At 40.7% G+C, this 11640-nt stretch overlaps 1 protein-coding gene across 1 annotated transcript; it reads right to left on the reverse strand.

Annotated features, from left to right (window-relative positions):
• On the reverse strand, positions 1 to 10677 carry LOC121183094 (cartilage oligomeric matrix protein). The gene is made up of 19 exons (XM_041039951.1): positions 10521 to 10677; positions 7834 to 7907; positions 7246 to 7297; positions 6679 to 6827; positions 5853 to 5990; positions 5347 to 5424; positions 4619 to 4771; positions 4163 to 4267; positions 3736 to 3843; positions 3442 to 3601; positions 3173 to 3291; positions 2681 to 2733; positions 2379 to 2572; positions 2075 to 2253; positions 1944 to 1992; positions 1403 to 1599; positions 1062 to 1234; positions 810 to 949; positions 1 to 428 (listed from the first exon to the last, which is right to left on the reverse strand). The coding sequence occupies exons 1-19, from the start codon at positions 10609 to 10611 to the stop codon at positions 370 to 372; spliced, it is 2271 nt and encodes a 756-aa protein (XP_040895885.1). The 5' UTR covers positions 10612 to 10677; the 3' UTR covers positions 1 to 369.
• Positions 10678 to 11640: the final 963 nt, after the last annotated feature.

Consider the following 11640-nt stretch of genomic DNA (forward strand, 5'->3'; position numbering starts at 1 on the left):
CATTAGTGACAGTTTAATCTTTGCAATAGTTCTTCCTTCAGAAAGTATAGACTGAAAGTTATAAAAATATAGTTGGTGGTATCTTGTTGCAACATTATTTCAGACAGAAATCTCTTTAGAAGACTGTTTGATATCTGTTGTACAATTAATTTTATATCACCTCCGAAGAGTTTTTACAGCTGTGAAGTTTCCTCTCCTCTGTCTGGAGTTTGGAGCACAGTTGGTCTGTTTTCATCTTAAAACTTAAGATATTTCAGAGCCGTGTCTTGGACTTTCCATTTAACTTTTTTTCATAACGATTTTTTTTTCTTTCTGAGACGCAGTTGTGCGTTGGAAAGTGTTCCCAGAATTCCCTGGGCTTGTCTGTGGTCAGGCTACCAGTTGGACCTGCTGGGCTCTGTAGGTGTCAAAGTCCTCGGGGAGAGTATCTGAAACAAAACACAGCACCAAGTGGAATCAGTTTAGCTTACAGTTTGAGCAGCTAAACAGAAAATGCTCGACAAGGAGCAGGAAAGTTACTTCTGACATTTATGGCTGCATCCGCACCTGTATTTTACATGTATTTTTTGTAAAAAATACATTTACATTTTCATTTTTGTAAAACAGGAGTAAAATCGGCAGACATGTTCTTTTATTCCATATTAGGATATTTACAACTATGTAGTTTTGTAATAACTGAATGTTATGCCCCTTAACCATCATTTAATCTGCTAAAAAATTCAAAGACATGTAGCTATGTAACTGTAGGACAGAAAGTCTGAAAGTACGGATGAGCAGTTTCTCTCTAAACTCTGTGACACTTCACCCACCATTGCAGCGATAACGCAGGTTGGCCCAGATGATGTTCTCCTGGGAGAAGCAGAAGACTCCTAGTCGGCCTCCTCTCATCGTGGCGTCTATGATAACACCTGTGTCCGCCACCATCTGAGGACCCTCATAGAAACGAACTCTGCACACCAAAAAAGAAAAAGTAAAATCATCACACAGCTAACACTTCTAACTTCCTGCAAATAAGCATATTTCCCCAAATGTCCTGAGTAATCCTTTGACTGCGTCAGTACCTGATGTAGCCGTCAGCAGGTCGGTGTTGGAGGAACCAGCGGTACGAAGTCTTGTCCTTCCAGCCCACATTGCGAGCATCTTTCCACAGGAGTTTCACCTGGTCACTGGTGTCACCGGTGTGCCACAGGGCGTTCCTCAGGTTCTCACCTGGTCCTGTGTTTGACTTTACGGCCTTATGAAAACCACAAACGACAAAGTCTCAGTCCGAGATTAACCGACGTGTTTACCCTTTGATTGCTTTTTTGATAATCAAATGATCATTTTAGTCATTGTTCAAGCCAAATATTTATTATTGAAAATGACTCAATTTTGCAGCACTTTTTCTGGAGCGGCAGACTACCTTCAGCTGGATGCCAGGTTCTGCCACAGCTCTGAAGGGGTTGGCCTGCCAGTAGATCTGCTCCACCTGCTTCCACATCACCACGTAGAAACTGGAGCTGTCCTGGTAGCCGAAGATAAAGCCTGCATAGTCGTCGTCCGTTACCGTATTTACATGAAACGTCCCTTCAAAATCCACGCCGCTGAAAGCGGTGTAACCTGTGGGAGAAAATATGGTCTCTGTTTAATTTTGCGTTGTTGGTCTGATGTTTGGGCTGGGGTGAGTGGAGAAAGGTCCGTGCATCTTAAGTCAGAGTGATTACAGGTGTAACCCATCAAATAAACATGTTCATCGCTTTCAAAAGGTGGAAAAAGCTAGAAAAATTATCCACTTTTTTCCCCTGCCTTAAATATATGATTTAAATAAAGTGTAAGCTTCATATTTATCTTACACACACAAGATTGGTGTCAGTCTTCTTATCTAATCCTCAGCAAGAAAGCTAATGAGCTAATTTCCCAAAATGTCAAACTATTCCTTTAAATAGCAGACGTAACGTTCTTACCAACAGCCAACCCAGGATCGCTGTTCATCGTCTGGACAATCTCTCTTCCCTGCATAAACAAAAATTTAATTGGATGAAGTATTTGAGAACACAAAAAATACAACAACAAAAAAGGAAAGGAGTCAATTAACCTGGTTCAGCACCACCCAGTTGGGGTCGATCTGTGCGTCTCCCTCCGGATCTAAGACAACAGTTTGGTACTCCCTGAAGTCAGTAAGGGTGACTTCAGCATTTTCTGGACAAACATCGATGGTGTCGACGATAGTGTCGTTGTCGAAATCCTTCTCACAAACATTACCCACACCATCACCTGAGAAGATGAATTTAAAAAAGAATTGTAGACTGTCTTGAGAAGAAAACCGTTTCCTTGTTATTTACTAGATGTAAGGCAGAGGAAAAGAATTACTGCTTTAATATGTCAGGAGTGTTACGCACCGTCAGAGTCCTCCTGCAGAGGGTTAGGGATCAGGCGGCAGTTATCAGGACCAGGCGGCAACAGGTCTGGGATGCCATCATTGTCATCATCATCATCACACTCGTCTCCCTTACCATCTTTGTCAGTGTCAAGCTGAGAGCTGTTGATGACAGCTGGGCAGTTGTCCCGAGAGTCCTGGTGACCATCACCGTCACTAGACAGAGGAAAGTTGGATTTTTATTGGCATGTGCAGTCTTTGATTTCCAGGACAACAATTAGACAGTTAAATATTTATGATCTGACTGACTAGGTCACAGAATACCTGTCCTTGTTGGTGTCACAGGGGTCGCCGATCAAGTCATTATCCACATCCATCTGAGTAAGTGAATATGAGTTATTGTTAAGCTGAAACCTAACATGTTACAGAGTAGGAAACAGCAAGGCAGTGAACCCTGGTATGATAAAAATAATATCTGTTGACACCTTAAAACCTGCCCGGTTAGTCAGTTGGTAGAGCATGAGACTCAATCTTTTGGGGTCGTGGGTTTGAGCCCCACAACTGGGTGGCAGTCGCCCCCTGCAACCTGGGCCTGGGCCCAGAGAAGCGGCAGATGATGACATGACCTTGAAACACCTTAAAAGTTTTTCTTCCGTCTGAAGAGTTATACCTGTACATATGCTGGCTCACCAGACTTGACCAGTCACAGGACATTTTGTGTTAAAATGACTCTTACGAACTTAAAGCACATGTTGAGTTTTAGGACGTAAATAGGGGAGTATGTAACCAGGAAAGTGTGAAAAAGAGGCTTCTGACCTGGTCGGGGTTGGGAACATAAGGACAGCTGTCACAGGCATCCCCCACATTGTCTCCATCTCGATCCTTCTGGTCGGCGTTGGGAACCCTTTTGCAGTTATCCAGGTGATTGGGAATTCCTAAGATTAAAGAGATCATCTGTGAATGTTAAAAGTCCAGCCCTGATGTTATTAGAACATAGTCGTATAGCTGCATGTTTATACTATACAGTTACACCTCAAATTACAGGCCTCCTTTATATCAGTTTGCAAACTGTCAAAGCTACTAACCATCCCCATCTATATCTTCATCACACTCATCACCAAATTTGTCCACGTCTGTGTCTTTTTGGTCGTTGTTTTTCACAGCACGGCAGTTGTCACAGGCATCGCCAAAGTCATCCTCATCAATGTTCCTTTGATCCACGTTGGGAACCAGCACACAGTTATCCTGTAAAGAGGCTGTTTTAGTTTCTGTAAGTGAAGTGACATGAAAAACATACACAATACGCACACAAGCTTTTCTTTTATTTGTGTCTCTTTTAAGTCATTTTCATTTTCCATTACTGTCTTTTATGCATGAACCTGCATGTTAGGAATCCCATCTCCATCTGCATCCTCATCACAGGCATCTCCAATCCCATCATTGTCTGCATCTTCTTGACCAGAGTTGGGAACAGTGAGACAATTATCCTGAAAAGAAATTTGCTCACTGTTAATTAAAGTGGGCTACAAGAACAGAAAAACAAAAATCAAGTACAATAACGCTGAGAAAGGGACATGGCAAGCAAAAAGTATTAACTGCACTGGCATGATGTTAGATAAAGAGTGCTATGGATCAGTTTCTCCAACCATTTCAATTCAAGATCTGCTAAAACTAAAGTAAGTTTTAGTTTAAATATTAACACATCTACATAATACCTGTACATATGCTATTCTTTGCAGATGACTAAATTGTGATTATTTACACTTATGACTCTCTTTTTGTATCATGGACATAAAGGAGGCTCACCTTATTACAGTTCCTCTCAGGACAGTCCAGTTTCTCATCAGGGAAACCATCGATGTCAATATCAGGACCACAGAGGTAGCCGTTGCCAGCCCATCCAACTCCACACTGCGAGGATTGGAAATGTTTTATGAACTGTACAGACTGTTTTCATTGGGCCCAGTTGTGCACTGCATACAGTAACAGGAGCTTAAGTCCTCAAACAGGCCTGTAATTTCACAACATCTGGCACAAGTGCTCAGAGTTATATATTTCAGAGAGTAGGGTCAAAAATGTTTAAACAATTTCATGATATGTTTTGCAGCTTTGTGAAACCTCAGCTACTACTACCATATATTTAAAGCTCTACCTGACTCTCAACTAGATCATTTTACAATGAAGTGAATATGATAAACTGCCAACTTTTGCTCTGAGAAATGTGACCAGAGGAAAAGAAGTCTAAAGGTTTCATTTGTTCACCTGACACTCGATTGTTCCTTCTCGATGAACGATGCACTCGGCGCTAGCGTGGCAGGGGTTGGGTTGGCCATTGCCACAGGCTCTTTCAGGCTTACAGCCACGTCGCTGATCACCAATGTAGCCCGGCTTACAGGGACCGCATCTGAACGAGCCCTGATGATACACAGATGTACTGACTCAATCAGCTTCAGCGCTCAAAGTTCCCACCTACACCTCTCAGGCAAAAACCACCTGCTCCCTCACTGGACTCTGCTTTGTGATTGGATTGTCATTGTCCAATCAGCTTCAGATGTACAGACACAGGCAAAACATCATGGGAAACTTGTGGATCATAGATTCTGCAGGGCTGTGTCTAAAGCCGGTTATTATGTTTGTTGTATTTTCAAAACAAAGAGCTCATAATGTGTCTGTAGTTTTCTATTTACACTGCAGTGCAACAGTTCTTCAGGAATTCATCACATAATCACACAGTCTGACACAGACACTTTTATTGCACAGTTTGCCATGTGATTAACCTGAAAGATCGCTGTTATTTCACAGTGTAAAGGGTCCTTAAGAGGCAATGTGTCCAAAAATGATAACGACAAATGTTTTTTCCTTATGAGCTTATGAGCTATATTTCTTTTCTGTTTTTCTTACAAATGGACTATAGAGCACTGTATTAACAGCAGATTTCCCTCAAATGTAACAGTCAGAATTTATTACAAATTCCTAGTGCTTATACTCACAGGTGTGTTCATACAGGCTGAGTTTTCCACACAGCCTCCATTGTTTGGACCTTCACACTCATTGATATCCTTGCACACCTTGATAGGACAGAAAGAAGAAGAACCAAAATGAAAAACCGAAGTCAGTCTTGTATTGAGGATGGAGGTGGTGCTGAGATAGTCCAGTGAACTTTGTTTGACAGACTGCAAGTGCAGGGGAGAGTGAGGAGGTGTTGCTGATTGATGTAGAAAGGGGCTGATGAAAGGGACAGGAAGGAAAAACCTCTCCTCCTGTGTGTTTTTAATTAGCTAAAGAAGGCTCCAGATGTGGTCAGAGGCTCCAGAAAAAGTATTTTATTATTTAGATTTTATGATATGTGCTCACATGGTCAAGAAATAATCTCCATGCTCAGTAATTTATTAGCCTTTGTTTTCTTCTTTTGTTGTAATAATGTCGGTGGAACAAGTAGTATAGAGGAGCTGAACTGTGTGTGAGTCTTTGTATGTGTGTGTTCACAGCTGCTGACCTGTTTGTTGGCGGTGGCGTAGGCAAGGCCGACACCCTGGACCTGGGGGCCAGTGTATCCAGCAGGACAGGAACCACAGCGGAAACCCGGGGAGGTGTTGATGCAGCGCACACCCATGTGACATGGCATCACTGTACACTGCCAACAACAGATATACAGAAACACACACATCAGGATGTTATCAGGGATCAATATGTCATTCTATTACACCAGTTTAGCTAGATGATGATCAATTGTTTTCAATTTCAGGTCAACAAACAGGGAAGTTCATCAATGCTTCATATTTTAAAAGCTGTCTCTCTGAATACCTGACATGAATGCTGGTTTTTAATGACTTTTAGGTCTATAACTGATCTACAGTTCGGTGTTACTCTTGAACTTCCTGGGCCTGATTCTGGCAGTTTCAGCTGCTAACCAGCACTCATGGCCCTGTGTAGTACGTTTAGTGAATGAATCACTGAGGGATAGTTAGCAGCTCCTGAGACTGTCTCATCTCCTTTCACTGTGAGGGAATGGTGCATGTTCAGTGATTCATTCAACATGAACGTGATTTTTTCACAGGAAGTGAGCAAATCAAATTTGCAGGGACACACTCACTCCCTGAGAAAGGAACAGATAATTTCAGGAAGTGATTCAGTTCCTTTCCCAAAAAGATTTTTTTCTTCTGAACAAATAATTCGCAAACAACACATGACCACCCAGAAGAAGGTCTGATCAGGCAATACGTGAAAGCACCTGTGTGGGTGGACCAACATGATGTGATCTCTTGTAGAGATCATATTATGTTGTATTTTATTGTAATATATTGTGTCATATCATTACGTACCTCGTCAATGTCAGTGCAGTGGGTACCGTTACCCTCCATACCGTCAGGACATGGTCCGCACTTTATACCCTGAGGTGTCTCCATACACTTCACCCCCGGGTGGCAGGGGTTGGGCACACAGGAGGGACGAGGCTGTATTCCTCCCATCCCTGAGGAGATGGAAGGTCACGTATCTTTGGTTTCAATGCAGTGAAACTGCATTCAGAAGTGTCTTTTGCATTGTGCCAAATACTGAATGCAGTTTGTTCTGATGATTCATGTTTCATATCTCATCTAAATTTCTGTGACAGATTCTTTAGTGTGTCAGCTTTAAGTGATGATATAAAAGTTCCATAAATATCGCATAAATATCATTGCATTCTGTCCCAATAATATTCTTGTATATATGTTGCTATGCAGGTCTTTAAAATCTGGAGAATTCAGAGACTGATTAGAACAGTGTGAAATTGGCTTTCATCATCAGCCTGCAACTCTGTAAGTGAGGGGAAGTAATTTCAAGATGGGAATTATTTATTTTCAGACATAAACAGTAGTGTATTAAGTTTTCTAGATGGCAGGTCAGCTCACCACAGGCTTCGCACTCCATCACAGTGTTCTTCAGGAATACAATCTCTTTTATCTGAAAAATACAATGGATCAATAGATCGTATGTGTACAGAAACAGTAGCAAGCTGAATATGATTATCTGTCCAGGTTTAGTAGTTTTGGAAGTTTTGGAAACACATTTAGTAATGATATTTACCTATTAAAATGCAACATTTTAGAGGCCTAAATGGAATTTTAAAAAATTTTTGAGTTTTAAACTTTTGAGTTTTTAGCTTTCAGAGAAGCAGAAGTAGAGACAAGTGTATTTTAGTTTTACTCTTTACACTTAAAATGCATCTGATTTATTTATTTATTTATTTATTTAGAAATTGATCAATGGTGGGTTTAACGTTTAGCTCTGTCTCATTTTTATCTGCAGACACATTTATGAAGTATGAATAATATACAATCTTATATATTAGGCTCATGTGCCTGTATAATAGGCTCATGTGCCTGTTGACACATGAGCCTGTGTCAACAGGCTCATGAGTTGTGCTCAGCTGCATGTAATGGAGATAACGAGCATGCTGACTGTGTACCAGCTGTGTCTGTGAGGGTGTTTTGTTTTACCTGTTGTTTCAGGAGCTCTTTGATCTCAGCCAATGCAAGGTTAGTCATTTTAATCTGACTGATAATTTCACCATCTGGATTTGAAAGAAAAACAAACAAAACAACAACAAAAAAACTGTATTGTAATTACAACTATTAGAAGAGATGCATTGCATAAATATATATAGTAATCAGCAGAGTCATTTGAATAGGAATCCTCAGAAACATACAAAAAGAAACCAGTAGAGTTGTGGAACAAAGTTCTATGGGCTCATGAAACAAAAATCAACCTTCTGTCAAAACGGTGTAAATAGGAAAATGTGGAGAAAACAGGCCATGACCCAAAGCCACCTCCTCATCTGTCAAACATGGCGCTGGTTCTGTTGGGCCTGAATGACTGACAGTGGAACTGACACAGCAGCATTTATTGATGATTTCCCTGCTGACTGGAACCAACAGGATAAATACAGAGGTCTACAGGAGCATCCTGTGAGTTCTGATTCAGACAAATGCATCAAAACTCATTGGATGACATTTCATCATTCAGTAGGACAACAATCCTAAATGTGGTCAAAGCAACCAAAGAGCTTTTCAGGGAGAAGAGTTGGGATATACTCGACTGGTCAAGTCAGTCGCCGGATCTCAACCTGACTGAGCTGCATTTCACTCACTTAAGACCGGACTAAAGACACAGAGACCCCACAACAAGCAAGAACTGAAGGCTGATGCAATGAGAGAGCATTACCAAGAAAAATACAAAGCATCTGGTGGTATCTCTGGGTTGAACACTTCAGGCCGTCATTGACTACAAAGAATTTGCATACAAAATATTAAATATTATTTTTTTTGTTTGACTTCATGTGCATCTGTCCAATTACTTTTGAACCCCTGAACTTAGGGCACAATGTGTTAAAAGGGCTGCATCTCTCACACAGTTGAGTTTAATGTGGTACTTTAATGTAGTATCTAAATCCAAAACCATAATTAAATGTGCTGAAGAACAAAAAAATGTCCAAATACTTACAGTCAGGACAGTATGTACAGTATGCAGAGGTACTTCTGTCAGCAAACAAATTAAGCAGGTCTGATCGAATGCCAAAACAAACTGATGTAAAACTTTATTCCAGATGCTCCTTTTGAGGTCTTTGCGCCTCATCAGTTTTCTTTGGATGTTCTGTTGGCTGAACATCTGGGACAGAAAGCTCAGAGGGGAGCAAAAGTGGACATGTGGGGGGGCATGACACTATGATCCACTGCCTCTCTAATACCAAAGTCTAATACCTGACATTCCTTAGTCATGACAGACCACATTTGTGTCCACAGCCGAGATGTTTTGATTGTAGCTGCAAAATTGATTTTCCAGATATGGAATCAAACATGATTTTCTGGGAGGTATGTTTTTTCAAGCTGCGTGCTTACAGGAACTAAACTCTGTGGGCGTCTTTGTGTTTCTACATTGTAACAAAATAAGAGTCCCAGGTCTGAATATGATCTGGATTTTCGATGCAGATTATCATATTTCAACCATCTGTCAACTTTCCTACAAGAAGCATCCCACAATGCAGAAAGGCTAAAAAGATATAACAGGTTTCTGTGATTTTAAAACACACCACTCAACAGAAAATTTGAAACTGAGGGGAAATTTGGTGTGACTTTTGTCCAAAAACACAACTGTACACAGTTGTGTTGACAAGAAGTGTTTTTTTGGCCACTTGGGGGCAGAAACAAGTTGCAAACACAACATATTATCACCTTTTAAGTCCATATGGCCAACATGTTGGCAAATTCATATCCAACAGTTACAGAGCAACATTATCATTAATTTTGAGTTATTTTTCTAGCCACTTGGCAATTTAACCTCAATATTCGCTTTCTTTTAGCTCTGCTTTTGGTCTTAATTAGCTCTCGAGAGAAATATCTGGCTCTTTAGCTGCTAAATGTTCTACTAGGTTCGTCTCTAGTTGTGTCTGTCTTGTTTGGTGCCAATTACATGGTGTACAGTGGGTTTTTAGAGCCTGATGGACCCAAAGACCCCAACACCCCCCTCTTTAATCACTTCAGACACCACTCTTTCCCCCAGAGGAGCCGTACGAGGGCAGAATTCTCCTGAGCATGAAGCGCAGGAAATGTGTTCTTCTCATTAGTAGCAACTCTGTTTACTGAATGAATTCCACGGCACAGAGAAAAGATGCTGGAAATAAATCACTCTCGCTGCTATTAGAAAGGTTGGTGGGATTTTTTTTCTACAGCAGAGAGCTTACAGTGATTGTTTTTCCTCATTGTGTGTAAGTAAATTTGTGAGTCCCTTGAGTTTTTGCAATACCTTGATAAGTCAATTTTGTGTTTCCTTAAGTCAAAATATTTGGATACGTGATGAGGTACTACTTTTCCAAAAAGAACAAAAAGAAATTTTTAAAAAAGTAGTAAAGACCTTTTTTATAAACAAACATATAGCCTAATTTTTATTCATTTAAAAGATGTTTCCAGACCTTTGTAGAATGCTGTTTTTCTAGAGAGATAAGAAAGTTTTCATTTAATTGGTTTCCCTTGTGTTTGTGGCTGCCTATGTTTGCAGTCATCAGTTGTCTTTTATAACTATCTCTCTTCTCATGTTTTTAGTCCCATGTGGTGAAATAAGGACATTGAACTTAATTATAATTATTAAAAAGTAATACCTATAAAGTGTAAAACAGAAGAATTTGGCTCACCTCTCTGTCCTGCTGCAACATGTCCTCCCATGCAGAGTGCACAGGTCAGCACCAGAAACCACAGCATGCTTTTATCTCTGCTACTCTTCATGTTACAGCAGCTTTGTCTCTTCTCTCTGTCCTGCTTTGAGTTCAGTATCACTGCTCCTTGTGCAAACCTGGTTCCAGTATAGTTTTAGTTTTTCCTCCCCTGCTTTGGTTTTATACCACCATCCCACCACCTTCTATCCACACCCCCACTCCCTAGCTTACATCCCCAACCCCAGCCCTGCAAATCCCTCATTCCAAGGAAGGAGGATAAAGGTCTTATTTCATAACATGATACACCCACACAATAGCACATAAAAAAGCCTGAATAAAGAGAATGTTGTTGTTTCATTTACAGTCATTGTGCATACTGTAAGTCTCCACTGTAGAAATCAAAACAGTTTTTGGTTGGCTGATTGGTTGGTTTTCATGATATTTTGGAGAAAGGACCAGTGGGGGCCCAAGCATTCACAAAAATAGAGCTATTTACCAAGTAACCCCCCACTTTTATTTGTCTGGGGCTCTGCTGCGGGACTGGGGATTGGTTGCCAGATAATAGCAAAAGGCAGGATTCAAACCAGACACTGCACTACTGGCACCTTATGATTGCAAGCAAACCCACCAAGTCCCCTTCATACTGGGAGCGTCTCTCTGAGCACTTTTCAATCTTCACTTTGGGTTTCGGACTTCCAACTTAAAGAGCCTCATAGGTTTCAACCTCAGTTTTGAAGCAGTTTCTAAGACCATGAGCTATTTTTTTCAGACAAATGACCCTTATTTCCTAGAGCCTCTGAGTGTTTTCACCAAGGATTAAATCCACAATGTCAAACAAGTTTTGACATTGTGGATTTAATCCTTGGTGAATCTTGAAGTCTAAACTTTTAAGGATTCTAAGAAATGGTGCTCAATTTTCTTGGTGTGTTAGAGGACTGCTTTGAAGTTCTGAGGATGTTGGTTCAATATTTATGGGGCTAAGTGAATTTTGAAGTCTTACACCCAGACATCCAAAGATCAAATCAAAGGGTCAGTTGTGAGAGGACTGCCTGGAGGATTTGAGGCTGTGGGTTTCATCTTTTTGAGGCTCAGTACAAAG

The sequence above is a fragment of the Toxotes jaculatrix genome, chromosome 6 (genome assembly GCF_017976425.1).
Source record: "Toxotes jaculatrix isolate fToxJac2 chromosome 6, fToxJac2.pri, whole genome shotgun sequence".
NCBI lineage: Eukaryota > Metazoa > Chordata > Actinopteri > Toxotidae > Toxotes > Toxotes jaculatrix.